Below are 16,577 nucleotides of genomic sequence, written 5' to 3'. Positions count from 1 at the left end.
GCATTGCAGAAGCTCATTCATTTTTACAATTACTAGGTGTATCCAGTTACCGACATCCAAACCAGGAAACTATCTACCAGTAGAACTGAAAGGATATTAATAACGCAGAGCACACCATCAGGATTCGTCTGCCCTAGTAGTGTCACTCCAATATCGATTTTTGACTGCCGCCGGAATGAAACGGACGACATCACAGAGGCAGCACGACACAGCAGTGCACGTATATGTAGGCTGTAGATAGAGCGTGTAGTGCTGCGGATTTTAACTGTTGACGTTCGTTGACTCGATGCAGGCATTTGGCACCTATGTGACCTATGTCAGTATATAATAGGGCTTCTTTTTTGAAAGATGCATTGTGTTTTGGTTTTTAGGCTGTCGATTCTACAAATTTGCCACTTTGTCATGATTGTGACGGCAGTTTGAGATAAATCGAAGTAGGAGTAATGTGGCGTTCATCTGAGAGGTAGAAAATATAATGTTTAACGATGCTTCATCATAGTTATGATTTTTTTGACAATCTATTTTTAATAATGTTTTGTGTTTATCCATCTGATTTCATTCTGATCAATACATGTCTAATCAGACTGAATGATGGAAAGCACGATGTGCTGATTTGTAAAAATAAAAAAATATGTTCAGAGTTGGTTTTGCGGAATGTCTTTATTTGTCATAAATTGAATCATAATAATGATTGAATCACATACAGTGGTTGGTTTTCTACCCGCCGCTGCCGTACCTTGGCGTTAACGTATATGTAAAAATAGCCAGCGTGAGTTAACCACCTGAAGTTTGTATGGCGAAAGACATCTAACGTAGGTTTTCTCAAAATGAGGAACTTTTCACGAAAATCTATTTGGTACCACTTATGTAGGAAGGTGTTCACTACTACGCCTACCTTTTTTCGATTAAAGTGATCATTTTCGAGATATTAAACCTTAGATGCCTTTCGCCATACTGATTTCTGAAAGTTAACTCATAGTGTGCCGTTGTAAGCACGCTCAAAGTAGTTCATTCATTACCAATGAATCGCCTACTTTGAGCGTGCCTTCAGCTGCACACTAGGAGTTAACGTTTTGAAAGCAGTATGACGAAAGGCATCTAAGGTTTGATTTCTCACAATTAAGCTTCTTCATCGAAAAAAAAAAAATTGTAGGCATAGTAGCGGACACCTTCCTATATAACCGGTACCAAATAGTTGTTCATGAAAAGTTTATGTATCTCTTTCGCCATACAAATTTCTTGCGGGTAACTCATGCTGGCTATTTGCGCATATAACATAGCGCCTGGATGCTGGCAGCGGCAGGTAGAAAACCAGCCACTACCAATAATTCATTGATTGTAACTGTATTACATATTATTTACATAACACTTCCATTAATAACACACAAATGCATAGGTCGGAAGAAAAGAGTTCATTCGCTCCGAGTCGTTGGAAAAGAAAGCATCCACGCAAGCACACTTGGATACACTTTAATTGACATACATGGCTGCTGAACGTGCTGTGTTGTGCTGATCGGTCGACTATTATTTTGCTCTTCAGTCTGACTTGTATTTTTTGTTGATTTTGTAATTTGAAATCGCAAAAAAAACGATTTTAGTTGAAACTCGTGATTTCAATATCTCAACACCTCTATCTGGCCGCCGTATCGTGTGAAAATTAGAAAATATAGTTGCTTCAAGATCGCTATGGATTGCAAAAAGTGCCACCATCCCGTCATAACGAAAGAACAGCCTCACATCTATTGTAATGGAACGTGCGCCGAAGTTTACCACGCTACTTGTGTTGGGTTGAACAAAGAACAACTTGCTGCTGTGTCGCCGCCGTACAGAAACAGCTTTTGGTTGTGTGATGATTGTTTTACTGAGTTCGTACAGTGGAGGAATGAGAAAAAGGAGAGAAACGTATCAACCGCAAACGTTCAAAAATCTGTGGGCCCGAAATGTGTACTTCATGATGACATTATTGAGCTCAAGGCAAAAGTTGATTCAATAATGTCTATGCTCTCTTCGAATGGAGAATGCAACTTGGATACTGTTATGAAACACTCTACTCCAAATCAAATCGTTTGTAGTGATCCCGGTTTACATCTGGTTCGTCGGACCAAACAGCTCTAGATGATTTTGCGAGAGTATCAAATGGTGCTAATAATAGTTTCGCTTTTTTGCAAACAAATATCGACAGCAGTGTTTCTGAAGACGAGGTTCAGGTGATGGTACCTAGATGTCTGGGTGCCTGTGATACTGATTGCAAATACATTAGGAAATTAGTACCGCGATGGGTCGATACCAGCTCTCTAGATTATATCTCATTTAAAATTGTATTGAATCCGAAATGGAAATCAACTGCTATGATGCCGTCTACTTGGCCAAGAAATGTTAAATCTCGTGAATTTAGGCAGAGGCAATGTACCTGAAAAGCAGATGATAGATAATTTGCTGTATTTGTATTGATCACTTATATTGTTGTATTTAATGAAAAGCTAGCGTCTAATTTTATGTTGTGTTTTGAAGTTGTGAGTAATTTTAACTGTTTAGTGATGTAAGATACTGCCAGTGCAAAATTTGTGAAGTTTATTTTTATTAGAATTAGAATTATTCAATTAGACTAATACTAGTCCGTTGAATTAAGAAATAATAAAGAATAAAGAATGTTCTCAAATTCATGTGTTGGGTGACAGTTGGAATTTTTCCAATGTCATCGATGTGAGAACTTTCCGAGGTCCAAATATCGACTCTGAACATCAATCTGCTAAAATTCGTGCAAGTCTTCATCATCATCAGTTCTAGAAATGCGAGAACGATGTGATGTACAGCGAATCGACGCATGTAGGCTGTTGGGGACCTCCTTAGCCGTGCGGTAAGACGCGCGGCTACAAAGCAGGACCATGCTGAGGGTGGCTGGGTTCGATTCCCGGTGCCGGTCTAGGCAATTTTTGGATTGGAAATTGTCTCGACTTCCCTGGGCATAAAAGTATCATCGTGTTAGCCTCATGATATACGAATGCAAAAATGGTAACCTGGCTTAGAAACCTCGCAGTTAACTAGGTTGTCGAACTAGGTTGTCCGGGGTAGTATCCAGACCACATGTGGCAAGCATGTGGTCACGCGTTGCGAGAAAACGTGGGCACACGAACAACACGTGTTCCGCCGTTTCCTTTAAACTTGCGCACACCGGACACTCGGGCGAGGCCGAAGCTTTCACTTGCTGGCATAAACCGCAAAGCTATTGGACATCATCCGGGACAATGCCACTATAGCTGTGGAGGCACGCTTGCAGGCGTAATTGACGTGGCTGCCAAAGGTGAGCTTATCGTCGATCATTACCCCCAAGAGTTTGATGGAGCGTTCAGAGGTGACCGCGCAGTTGCCTGTCCTTATCACACTGCTTGTTGCTCCGACTTTCGGTTGTTAACAACAACCACCTCAGTCTTGTGGTGAGCCAGTTCTAACTTCCTGGAACTCACCCACTCCTCCACAATTGCGATCGAGTGGGCTGCAGTCAACTACACCTCTTCGATCGATTCGTCGTAGACCACCAGCGTAATATCGTCAGCGAAGCCGACGATTATCACGCCCACCTGGAACTTCAACCTCAAGACACCGTCGTACATGACGTTCCATAACACCGGACCTAGTATGGAACCTTGCGGAACCCCTGAGGTTATGTCAACGCACTTCCGGCCCGCCTCCGTGTCGTATACCAGTACTCGATTCTGGAAGTAGCTTCCGAGAATCTTGTACAGGTACATGGGAATTCCAAGACGCATGAGCGCATCTGCAATAGCTGCCCAACTAGCACTATTGAAAGCATTCCTCACGTCGAGAGTCACTACTGCACTATAGCGAACTCCCCTCCTCTTACGCTGGATAGCTATCTCCGCGGATTTGGTAACCGACAAGATAGCGTCTACGGTCGACTTACCCTTTCGGAAGCCAAACTGGTTACTCGATAGATCATCCGCACCCTCTGTGCGTATCAACAACCTGTTGAGAATGATCTTCTCGAGCACCTTCCCCGCCGTATTAGGTATATTGGTCTATATGCCGACGGATCCCCCAGTGATTTTCCCGCCTTTCGCAATATGATCAAGCTCGCCTTTTCCATGCTTCAGGGAAGACTCCCTCGTCCAGGCATCTCTGCATGACAGATCTGAACATCTCGGGTGCCTCAGCAATGGCCGCTTTGAATGTCAGGTTCGGAATTTCGGAATACCATCCGGTCCTGGCGCCTTACCTACACTAAGAGACTGTGCAATCTCCGCAAGTTCCGCCACAGCTACTTTTCCCTCGTCGGCCACCCTGGCCCTTGGCAGCTCCACAAAGTGAGGCCAGGAACTTGGGTCGTGACGTGGGAAGAGCCCCGCGATGATCCTCTCCAGCATATCTGGAGACCGCTCTGTAGGGGCCATCGCCCCACGTGCCTTGGCCATTACAATCCTATATGCGTCACTCCATGGATTCGCGTTGGCACTTTGACACAGGCCCTCGAAGCAGGCTTTTTTGCTTGTTCTAATCTCAGTCTTCAGAGCGGCTCTAGCAGCCACGAACGCCACCCGTCGTTAAACACGCTCCTCTTCTGTGCGTGCTCGTAGGCAGGCGCGGCGCAGGTTCGCAATTGTTTGAGTCCACCAGTAAGCCATGGCCTCTCATTCCTAGGGTGGACTTTCTTAGGAATGGTGGCGTCGCATGCACGCGAGAGTACTGTTACCAGCTGCTCGCCGCTCAGACCGAGAGTATTGTGCTCGCGGCGGAGCGCTTCCTTAAACACCTCGTCGTCGAAGTATGATTAGAGGTGTGCGCCGCCGCGCCACGCCGCCGCCGCCGACAGTTTTTGGCACGCCGCCGCCGCCGACATTTTCGCATCGGCGCGCCGCCTTCTTAAAATTTGTCACGCCGCTGATCTATAATTTTCCACGCCGTTTCAAAGAAGTCCGCAGAATTTGAAGTGGAAATTGCAAAAATTCATTGGAATTTCCGTAGAATTTTCTGATTGATCGCTACAACATCATGTTGCACGTCCAGAGAATGTTTCGAATGTTTTGAATTGTATGGAACTTTTTCGAAAAATCATCGATTTTTCTTGAAAATTTCATGCAATTAAAAAAAACTCTCCGTAAAAACTAAGAAAAAAATCCTGTGGAAATTGCGAAGGATTTCAGACCACAAGGCTGAAAGTTGTTTGACCAAATATGTCGTTTGACTGAATAAACCATGTAGTAGAAGACTATCTAGCTATATAACTATCTAGAAGACTATCTAGACTATCTAGGAAGAATCTTTTAAATTTCGCCCGAAAAGTCTGACCAACATTACCCAGAGGCAAGGATGTTAACGATCATTCAGTAATTTGCGTTCGATCATTTAGTAGTTTGTCAATAACACATTCCAGAAGCTAAATTTCAAAATATGTTGTATGGTGGACTTCTAGTGCGAAGGTTTTTCTACAACTCTGCCTAATGGTTCGTTGTTTTAATTCCACTAGTAACGGAGTTATAGCTATAGTTTCAGTAACTTAGACTAAATGATAACAAAATTCCAATCATTTAGTTTGAGTTACTGCAACTAGCGCTCTAACTCCGTTTATGAGTTAAATTCTAATAACGAACCATTAGGCAAAGTTGTAGAAAAACCTTCGCGCTAGAAGTCCACCATACAACATATTTTAAAATTCACCTTCTGGAATGTGTTATTGACAAACTATTAAATGATCGAACGCAAATTACTGAATGATCGTTAACATCCTTGCCCAGAGGAGCTCTTTGGATTTCCCAAGGAATGTTGTTTTGAATTTCAGCGAAATTTACATGAAAATCTCTTTAGAATTTTCTCAGGAAGTTGTTCCAAATTTCTACAGAAAAATATTCGGAATATCCACTGAAAGTTCCTGTTTCTGTTGATCATTCTTCGAAATTTACACAAAAAATCCTATTAATTGATTACAGTTCGACCGTTTGTCGAGTCATTAAGTGTACAGTGTATTGATGTTAAACAGTGTCTCATCTAATGTAAAAATTATGTTAATGACAGTCAAATTATGTGTTCAAATACCAGAACGGCAGACAGCTTTTCCCTTGAAAAAAATGCTTCCTCGATATTTTCGGTCTTGTATGACGTACAAAACAAAATAAAGTGATTTGATTTAATTTGATTTAAAACGCACAAACGCAAAACATCGCAAGGTACTTCATTCCAACTTTTGTCAGTTAATAAGGCTTGCTAACGTTTGATCATCTGTTCATCGGGAAACGCTTCTGATTTTGAAGTAATTTCCTTGGATTTTTACAGAAAATTCTTTGTATTTTCCATAAGAAAATCTTGGGAAATTCCATTGGTCGGATGCGACAGACGACCGACAAAGCCATTTGCCTAAATGTCAATTACTGAAAGGATGATAATCAGCAAAATAAAATTTCCATAAATAATGCAAAATGTGCATAAACAAATAAGAATTTTCCACAATACACAAATAAATAAGCACTTTTTAAGGCGAAAATTGCAATTAGAATTTTCCAGAGAGAGAGATCAAAACGCCCCATTGAGAAAACACAAAATTTCCATAAGTAAATCAATATAACAAGAATTTCGTAACCTCGAATATAACAGAATTTCGTAACCTCTCTACTTTTTAAGCTGATACTGGCCTTTAAATCAAAATTCATCTCGCCAAACTCCATTAAGCCGAGCCAAACTGAACGTTTATCTGAAACTATTATCAGGCCGAAAATGGTTTGACCTAAAATGTAGTTTGGCCGAAATGACATACGGTCGAAAAGAACATTCGGTCGAACTGGTAATTTGATCGAAACAGTTTTCCCTGAAAATGCCGTTCAGCCGAAAAAGTCGTTTGACCGAATAGATCATTTGTCATTTGGCCAAGCGGATGAACACTTTTGACCATAGTATCCGTTCAGTAATTGACATTTGGCTGTAAGACCCGTTGGGCTAAACGTCATTGTCAGGCAAATGGCCAATTCTGTCGTACGACCTTTTCGGCCAAACGACCATTTCGGTCATACGACCTGTTAGGAAAAACGACTTTTTCGGCCACATTTCTAATTCGGCCGTATTTTGCTATCAGTCAATGGGATTTTCAAAGAATTTCTTATGGCCAATATAAATACTGGTCGTTGGATAACTGCAACATGTTTACGTTTCAGTAAGCGAATGTCGCATTCTAGACGTCAAACGGTTGTCAGTCGACGTCAGAAGCAACAGAAAAAAAATGTACAGCGTTATACATTAAAAAAAAATGTATTATTTCTCCAGAAAATCTTCATATCTGTATCTCAAGACAAAAAATCTGTATTGAAAATCTGTATCCATCTAAACCCAACCAAAATGGTTTTTGGAAAAACTTTTTTTTCAAAAAGATGTAAAATCTATAATCTGTGAATGAAGTCCGTCTTTAACTATTGTATCGTAGCCATGTACGCAACAATTTTAGTGGACCAACCACATTGCTCACTCACGCTAAACTTACTAAACAGAACTATTGATTAACTGTTTCAGGATATGTGAAAAAAGGCTAAAACTGTTTCTATTCATTATTGCTTGAACTTTTTCTGAGACCCCTGTATTTAAATATAGTCTGAACATTTTGCGGAGCATAATCTGGTTTCAAAACCGTTGATTTGCATACACTGCTAACAAAAAGTAAAACCTGCCAGAGCCAACATGTTCTGTCTTTTAAATTAAGTTTTTGCTAATTTGAAAATGGCTTTAATAAGATCAGTTTGGCGAAGAGTATAATTTTATAAGCCTAAAATTTTATTGATTACCTAAAATTTTACTAAGTGCATATTATTTATCTAATTTTAATTATAATTTAATTATAACTCTACAAGAAATCTGTAAAACCTGTAATTTTGCTAAAAATCTGTATATCTGTATATACAGATTCTTGGTCACCGCTGTACCCCAAAAATCTGTAAAATACAGAATAATTGTATATGTGGCAACCCTGCCCGCGGATATTCTGAAGAATTTCCTGTTTTAAAGTTGGTCATGGGGACTAGTCGTCCTTATTATTCTAGACTGAGAAAGCGAACGTTAAAACACTTTTCCTACAAGCCGCATTCTTCTACAATTAAGAAGAATTTTCTGTGTATATTTGAAAAATACTCAACAGAAACCCAATAATAACTTTCCATGAATATTTCAAACAGGTTCGTGAAGAAATTTTAACAAACTCTTGAAAATTTTGAACAATTTCTCATGTAAGTTCCCACATTATTCCTGCTTTTCTTTGGGAATTCCAAAGAGCTTTTGTTGGTAATTCCAAAGAATTCTCGAAACTTCAAAGTAGTTCGCGTGGAAAATCTAAAAAATAATTTGTAAATGAACAGTTTGGAAAAACTTAAACAATTTTCTGGAGAAGTTCATCAGATTTTTCAGGCGATATTCGAAATATTAAACGAAAATATCCCGAAAAAAACAGAAAAAAATCTTAAAGAAACGTAATAAAACAAATCGCCTCGCCGATTCACACCGCCACCGCCGCCGGCTAAAATGGCTATCGGCGTGAAGCCGAAAACGCCGCCGCCGACCGAAATTCTGACAAACGCCGCCGCCGCTGAATATCGGACCGGCGCACACCTCTAAGTATGATGTCTTCCACATACGAGGGCTAGGCCTCGCCACTTCTTCCGTCCGCTGAATGCTGGTCGTATATACGATACTGTAGCGAACCGCCAGGTGGTCGCTGTAAGTGTAGCCATCATCTTCCCTTCAGTTCTAACTACTCGTTTGGCCAGGGCTCCAGAACGTAACGTCGATAATCGACTCGGCCCCGTTCCAGCTGTAGGTACTTTTGGTACCGACATTAGCCAAGTCCACATCCAACATGGCCAGTGATTCCAGCAGGATCTGCCCCCGTTGATTCGTGGATCGGCTTCCCCATTCCACGGCCCAAGCGTTGAAGTCCCCCGCTATCACTGTTAGAATGTACATCGGATATCGGCTCGCCCTTGAACGTGTAGACTTTTTCTGTGTAGAGACATAACGGCCTTAGAGCTTTTGCCAATTTTTTTCAGTCATTCGAATGTATACTTTCAAACGACTCGGTCACAATAAAATAGTTGTAAGTTTTTGTTCCATAAAACTGTGTTTTATTTCGTAGTTGTGGCCAACAGGTTATAGGCCCAGATCTGTTTCCGTGGCGCGAGTGCGGTAGAATTTGGCTCAAATAGAATTTTGGTTGAAATAGTGTTTTTTCGCTAACAACAAGTCAGAGAAAGTGCGCTTGAAAAATTCAAGATGGCGGACGCAAAATTCGTAGTGGAAAAGTTGAGTGAAACAAACTATGCTACGTGGCGTTTCCGAATGGAGCTGATTCTGATCAAGGAGGAGCTGCACGACATGGTCTCTTGCCAGAAGCCGGTTCTACCAGACGCTGCTTGGCTGGCAAAAGATGGAAAAGCTCGAGCAATCATCGGACTTGCATTGGAGAACAATCAGCTAACGCACGTTATGAAAGCTGAAACCGCTAAAGACATGTGGGAAGCTTTGCGAAAAGTTCACCACCGGTCATCATTGGTGAATAAAATACACTTGTTGCGAAAGCTTCTACGCTTGCAGCTTGACGAAGGTGGAAACATGGCCGATCACATCGCAAGTGTGATGGAATTATCGCAACGTTTGGAAGGCATGGAAACACATTGAACCCATTCTGGTTGATGGCAATCCTGCTGTCTAGTTTACCACAGTCATACGATGGACTCATAGTCGCATTAGAAAGCAGGAAAGACGACGAATTGGATCTGGAGTACGTCAAAGGAAAGCTCTTGGACGAGTGGAGAAGACGTGATGAAAACTCAATTCTCCAGAACAAAGCTTTGAGGGCGGACAGTGAAAAATTTTCTGGAAAGCGAGAAACGAAGAAAACGTGTCACTACTGCAAGCTTGAGGGACATTTTCGCAAGGATTGCCGTAAGCTTGCACAGGATCGGAAGGAGAAAGAACACAAATACAAGGACCAAAGAGGAAGGAGTCAGAAAGCAAAGTTAGCGAAGGAGAACGAAGAAGAGTTTTGTTTTACCAGTGGTGAACTGCTACAAAACAACGATGTTGCATGGTATCTGGATTCTGGAGCTACGTCGCATATGGCAAGCGACGTTTCTAATTTCAAGGCAGTGTCAAATGTTGGTGCATCGATCACATTGGCGAATGGAAGCAAGGTTTCATCGTGTGGATCTGGTGATGTGCGGTTGACTGGCGTTGATGGAGAAGGAAATTCTCGGAACATTTTGGTCAAAGGAGTTCTGCATGTACCATCTCTGAAAGGGAATCTACTTTCGGTCAGCAAGATGACGGACGAAGGTTGTGAAGTGTTTTTTGATAAGAATGGTTGCAAGGTGATCAAGAATGGAAACATTATTGCTGTTGGTGAACGAAAAGCTAGTTTGTACCAACTAAAGAAACACGGAAAGGCTCTGCTGGCTGCGGTTAAACATCAAGATAACTGTCAGCATACGTGGCACCGTAAACTCGATCATCGTGAACCGAGAGCTATCGAGCGCATCGTGCGAGAGGAAATGGGAACGCACCTGAAGCTAGTTGACTGTGGAATTCGATCAGTCTGTAAAGTCTGCTGCGAAGGTAAAATGAGTAGAGCACCGTTCACCGTATCGGAGACCAAGACAAACGCCGTTTTGGATCTGGTACACACTGATCTATGTGGGCCACTGGAAGTGAGCACACCACGAGGAAATCGATTCATAATGACGATGATCGATGATTTTTCTCGTTTCACTATGGTGTACCTATTAACACAGAAGAGTGAGGCTGAAGAGAGAATTAGAGAGTATGTTAATCTCGTATACAATCAGTTTGGAAAGAAGCCCAAAATTATACGAGCAGATAACGGTGGAGAATACTCAGGGAAGTCATTGCAGCGTTTCTTGAAAGATAATGGTATCATACTGCAGCAAACGGTCCCCTACAGTCCTCAGCAGAACGGGGTTGCTGAGAGAAAGAATCGAAGCTTACTAGAAATGATGCGTTGCCTGCTCGCTGAGGCTGGAATGGAGAAGAAATACTGGGGGGAGGCAGTGATGACTGCGAATTTTCTTCAAAACCGTCTTCCAGCAGCCCCAGTTTCTAGAACACCATACGAATTGTGGACGGGTAAGTTACCATCCTATAAGCATGTCCATGTGTTTGGCTGTGAAGCTCTGGTATATGTACCCAAGGGAAAGCGACAAAAGTGTGACGTGAAGGCTGTATCAATGACTTTTGTTGGATACGACGAGCACAGAAAAGGTTTTAGATTCTTGGATCGTAGCAAAGATACAATTCATATAAGTCGAGATGCTAAATTTTGTGAGACCGATAAAGACTATCCGATTTGTAAACCAGAAAGATCAGAAATCGAAGTCAAGTTCGACGAAAAGGTTACGACTCCTGATTCGGCCATTTTTCAGGAGGATCATCCAAATATTTGGAAACGATTTCGCAGAAATAGATGAATCATTCTACGACGGCACATCAAGCGAGGAGGAGTTTTTCATTGGATTTCCGAGACGATCAGCACGAAGTAATAAAGGGGTACCACCGAAACGTTTTTGTTACGAATCAAAACTTGCCAAACTGTGTGAAGCTGAACCATCAACTTTCAACTAAGCAATGAGAAGGTCGGACAAGAAACTTTGGATGGAAGCAATAAAAAGTGAAATCAGTTCCCATTACTCAAATCAAACGTGGGAGCTGGTAGAGCCACCAGTGAATAAGAAGGTACTCGGTTGCAGATGGGTTTTTAAGCTCAAACGAAATGCATCTGGAGAAGTCGTCAAGCACAAAGCCAGGTTGGTGGCACAAGGATTCAATCAACGTTACGGGTTGAATTATAACGAGGTCTTCGCACCAGTTGTCAAATAGGCAACGCTCCGTACGTTATTGGCTGTGGCTTCTCAACGTCATATGTTGCTCAAGCATCTTGATGTGAAGACAGCATATTTGTATGGAAATTTGGAGGAAGAAATTCATATGCGCCAACCTCCCGGATTCGTGCCTGTGGGAAAAGAAAAATTAGTTTGTCGTTTGCGAAAGAGTGTATACGGTTTAAAACAGTCAGCACGGTGCTGGAACAAACGTATCCATGAGGTATTGTTGCAAGCCGGATTTCAACAAGGAAAGGCCGATCCCTGTCTGTACAGCAAGGTCGTCGATGGAAAATGGATTTTCGTCCTCATTTATGTGGATGATATTCTCATCGCCTGCGAAGATAACAAGCTTATCGTGGATGTCCAAAGCCAGCTAAAGAAAAATTTCGAAATAACTGAACTAGGAGATTTACGTAGCTTCTTGGGCATGGAGATTGCAGCTGAAAAAGGAAAGTACTCTATCAGTCTGAAAGGTTATATTAAAAATCTCGCAGACAAATACGATCTTTCAAATTCGAAGCCTGTTAAAACACCAATGGATCCAGGATACGCAAAGGATGCAGGAAACAGTAAACTTCTTGAAGACGTCAGTGAATATCGCAGTTTGGTAGGCGCTCTCCTATACGTCGCGGTGAATACCAGGCCGGACATCGCTGTCAGCGTGTCAATACTAGGACAGAAAGTGAGTTCTCCAACACAAGCGGACTGGTCGGCTGCCAAGAGAGTTCTGAAATATCTGCATACAACTTGCGATTGGAAATTATTTTTTGACGGGACCAAAAATCATCGCTTGCTGGGATTTGCTGACGCCGATTGGGCGGGCGATTCGAAATCACGTAAATCAACGAGTGGCTACGTTTTCATGTATGGTGATGGAGCGATTTCCTGGTGCAGTCGTAAGCAGACCTGCGTCTCGTTGTCGTCTATGGAAGCTGAATATGTAGCTCTCAGCGATGCGTGCCAGGAAGCAGTTTGGCTTCGACAGCTGTTACTGAACTTCGGCGAAAAGTTAGACAGAGCAACTATCGTCAATGAAGATAACCAAGGGTGCATTTCATTCGTGAACGCCGGTCGAACATCGAAGAGATCGAAGCACATAGAAACACGTCAGTTTTACGTAAAGGATGTTTGCGATCGTGGAGATGTAAAACTTCAGTACTGTCCGTCGGAGCAGAACACAGCTGATCTATTCACTAAGCCACTCGGTTTACCAAAATTGACGCAGCACAGCAAAGCCCTTGGTTTATCGATGACTTAGTATAGCCGATATACGTTGAGGAGGAGTGTTAGAATGTACATCGGATATCGGCTCGCCCTTGAACGTGTAGACTTTTTCTGTGTAGAGACATAACGGCCTTAGAGCTTTTGCCAATTTTTTCAGTCATTCGAATGTATACTTTCAAACGACTCGGTCACAATAAAATAGTTGTAAGTTTTTGTTCCATAAAACTGTGTTTTATTTCGTAGTTGTGGCCAACAATCACCACCGGCCTACGCCCCATCAAGTTAGCCATCAAACAATCTAGCATTCGACCGAACTGCTCGATCGACCATCGAGGAGGCTCATAGCAGCTGCAGAAGAAGACCCCGTTGATTTTGGTAATGACGAAGCTCTCGTGTGTCGAAGACACCAACTCTTGGACTGGGTATTTCCCCGTTGTCCATATCGCCGCCATTTTAGACCCATCGGTGACCCAATCGTTCCTGGCGGGTACCCGGTAAGGATCTGCTATGATGGCTATATCCGTCCCCCATTCAGCAACTGTCTGACACAGCAGTTGCTGGGCTGCATCACAGTGGTTCAAGTTTAGCTGCGTTACCTGTACTGTGATTTTGCAGCACGCTTAAACGCCGGGCACTTCGAACCCCCCATAGGGTGCTTGCTGTTCGCAGCTTTGCTGGAACAGATCAAACCGCCGTTTCCAGCTTGGCGTCCAACATCGACTTTCAAAGTTTCAGCAAGCAACATCGACTTTCGAAGTTTCCTCTTGAGTTCCTTACTGATATTATGCTTCGATGACGCACAGTCGATGATGGCGTCCAGCTGTTCCGTCGCCACCTCGAAGGCCGAAAGCCCATCGCGTTTGCGGTTCATCGCTTTCACAAGCCATGGGCCGTCTATAACCTCTACCGGCGGAGCCTGGGAGATGGTTAAGTGACCCACGCTGACGCTGTGAGTGTGTGTGTGTTTTAAGGCACTCATCCTCAATCGATTTGCTAGCAACAAGTTGCATTCGACGCGGAATCCTGTCCCATTGTTTCCTATTGGAAATTAGCCAGATCGGACTATGTTCTCAGAAGTTATGGCCAAAATACTATTTTTATAACAAACGAGAAAGGCTCTATCACCGCTAGGTGGATTAATCTGGGTTTTTTTACTTAAAATAGGATTAAGTATTATGTCCATGAACATGTTGTGTGTGGAACCAACAACTCAACATTACTAGAAGTAAAGAACTTTGTCTTAATATCTTTTTTTTTGTCTTTATTAGCGAGACTATTAAGTTTTAACTCTGGGCTGGCTCGTCTCGAACATCTTAATATCGATATGTAACTGAGGGATGACATTTTATGAGCATTTTAGCACATTATTGTGAATTATCGTTTCATTCGTGTTCGCAGACCAAAGTAATTTGTCACATTCCTCATCTTCTTCTTCTTCTTCTATGGCTTTACAGTCCAACTGGAACTTGGCATGCCTTTCAATTCAGTATTCTATTAACATTTCCTCAGTTAATTGAAAGCTTTTCTATGCCCGCCACTTGTGTGGCAAGTACAATGGATAAACTATGTCCATCGATAGTCGAGAATGTTTCCAACCCGAAAATATCCTAGACCAGACCGAGAATCGAACTCGCCATCTCCGGATTAGCAATCCTACGGCTAGGCTACTAAAGACCCAATTTGTCACATTATACGTTCGATGTGAAGATGATTTGACACCTACGATGACGTAACAACAAGTGATAAAGCATTCTGATTCAATAGATTTTCAAAATCTAGGCAGTTACACTGCAGGGACGAGTTATGAGACTTTCTTTCCTTATTTCCAATATTAAACCTAGGCATGAACAATAACGCGGTTTTCGCACATACTGTTCTAGGAAACAAAGTTTTTAATGGCTAATTGATTTTTTTTACTATTGATTGAAAGTCATCCAATTTTTTTTTGTATCAGTTTTTATTAGGGTGATTTTTTATAAAATTACGAGTTTGCTACCTGCACTCAAATGTTACGTGTAGAATGATCGAATATTCTTAAATTCATTAGTAAAAAAATACATAATGTGGGAACAAAAATTTCCTATACCTTTTACAAGCTTATCATTGAAGGACCTTCGAAATCGTTCAGCAGAATTTAAAGGTACAAATATGGAAAAAAATGTTAAACAATATTCATACAAGCATGGTTTTGCTTGCGCTACTTAGTAAGGGAAATCAATTATTTCACATGCAAATTCCAAACGACAATAATAAAAACATGTTGGTTAACCCCAATTACCTTAGTTTGCATGTGATAATGGATCACAGGTTATAATGTTTAAATCATATGTCACCTACAAAACAACCCCCTCTATTCTCCATGAATTTTGCATTCATACACTGGCATACAGCGAACCTGTTCAATTTTCCACCGCCTGTTGTATCAATCAGCTAATTGACGTAATTGAATTTCCGTTCAACCCATCCTCCCACAGGATGCTGTCATATGAAACCACTCTTGGTTCCCGGAGGGCGGGCATTCGTGTGGCCATCGGTGCAGAGAGTTCAACGGTAAGCCATCGCACCGGCACCGTCCCCATCGCACCGGCAGTTGATTGTAATTACTTGCGCGTTTATTTTTAGAATCTCCCTCAACACGATGACGCTGCAGGTGGAGAGTCCCACCGTTTATACCAGCCAGGGTGTTCCAATTTCCGTGACTGGCATTGCCCAGGTTAAAATACAGGGCCAGAACGAGGACATGCTGCTGACGGCGTGCGAACAGTTCCTCGGCAAGTCCGAGGCCGAGATCCAGCACATTGCTTTGGTCACACTGGAGGGCCACCAGCGCGCGATCATGGGCTCGATGACGGTGGAGGAGATCTACAAGGACCGGAAGAAGTTTTCGAAGCAGGTGTTTGAGGTCGCCTCGTCGGATTTGGTTAACATGGGCATCACAGTCGTTTCGTACACGCTGAAGGATATTCGCGACGAGGAGGTAAGTTTGCGCCAGGACATAGTCCTAAATGTCCCAGTCTCTCTCTCTCTATCAGTCTTTTTCTTCACCTATTATCCAACAATTTCAAGTTTCTTATCCCATACCTTTGTCTTAGTCAGTAGGCTATTCAATCGCGGATTGGCACAAATTGTTTTCAAATTGTTTTGATTTACGGTTCGATTTCCTTATCTCGTTTGCACATGACATTTATCAATTTAATTATAGTCAAAAAAGATAATCAAAACTTTGTTCGAATTACGCCAGCAGTTTGCTAGCCGCGTTTAGCTCTTTCCTTATGATAACGCTGATACAGCTCGTAATGGCTCAACTTGGTTCGTTTGTCGTTTTTACTGAATCATTTTTACAAGCGGCCTTGCTACTTTACTCTTTAGGCGATTGGATGCACACTTTGAGTTGAAATTTATTGCTTTTTTGTCATTCATAGATTACGTCTTGTTCTCTCAGTAGAAGATATAAATTTTATTTCTTCAGCTTCC

The 16,577-nt window shown here is 42.1% G+C and overlaps 2 protein-coding genes across 2 annotated transcripts in view; both read left to right on the top strand.

Annotated features, from left to right (window-relative positions):
* The window catches only part of LOC134217968 (flotillin-1), a 31,845-nt gene that overhangs the window by 985 nt on the left and 14,283 nt on the right, over positions 1-16,577 (top strand). The window contains exons 2-3 of the mRNA XM_062696837.1: positions 15,578-15,653; positions 15,726-16,080. Of these exons, the coding sequence (XP_062552821.1) occupies positions 15,578-15,653; positions 15,726-16,080 (431 nt within the window). The remainder of the gene's footprint in view (positions 1-15,577; positions 15,654-15,725; positions 16,081-16,577) is intronic.
* Positions 1,569-2,414, top strand: LOC134214071 (uncharacterized). Its single transcript, XM_062693514.1, has 3 exons — positions 1,569-1,764; positions 1,936-2,068; positions 2,110-2,414. Exons 1-3 carry the CDS (start codon positions 1,687-1,689, stop codon positions 2,412-2,414), a joined length of 516 nt encoding a protein of 171 aa, XP_062549498.1. The 5' UTR covers positions 1,569-1,686.

The sequence above is a fragment of the Armigeres subalbatus genome, chromosome 2 (genome assembly GCF_024139115.2).
Source record: "Armigeres subalbatus isolate Guangzhou_Male chromosome 2, GZ_Asu_2, whole genome shotgun sequence".
Taxonomy (NCBI): domain Eukaryota; kingdom Metazoa; phylum Arthropoda; class Insecta; order Diptera; family Culicidae; genus Armigeres; species Armigeres subalbatus.
The sequence above is the reverse complement of the archived record's forward strand: the minus strand, read 5'-3'. Positions and strand labels throughout refer to the sequence as shown.

Excerpts from the sequence above, each read along its gene's own strand:
- LOC134214071 (XM_062693514.1), top strand. The coding sequence starts at position 1,687 with ATGGATTGCAAAAAGTGCCACCATCCCGTCATAACGAAAGAACAGCCT. Across the intron at positions 1,765-1,935 it reads GTAATGGAACGTGCGCCGAA|CCGAAATGTGTACTTCATGA; the intron begins GTTTACCACGCT and ends AAATCTGTGGGC. Across the intron at positions 2,069-2,109 it reads TACTCCAAATCAAATCGTTT|CTCTAGATGATTTTGCGAGA; the intron begins GTAGTGATCCCG and ends CGGACCAAACAG.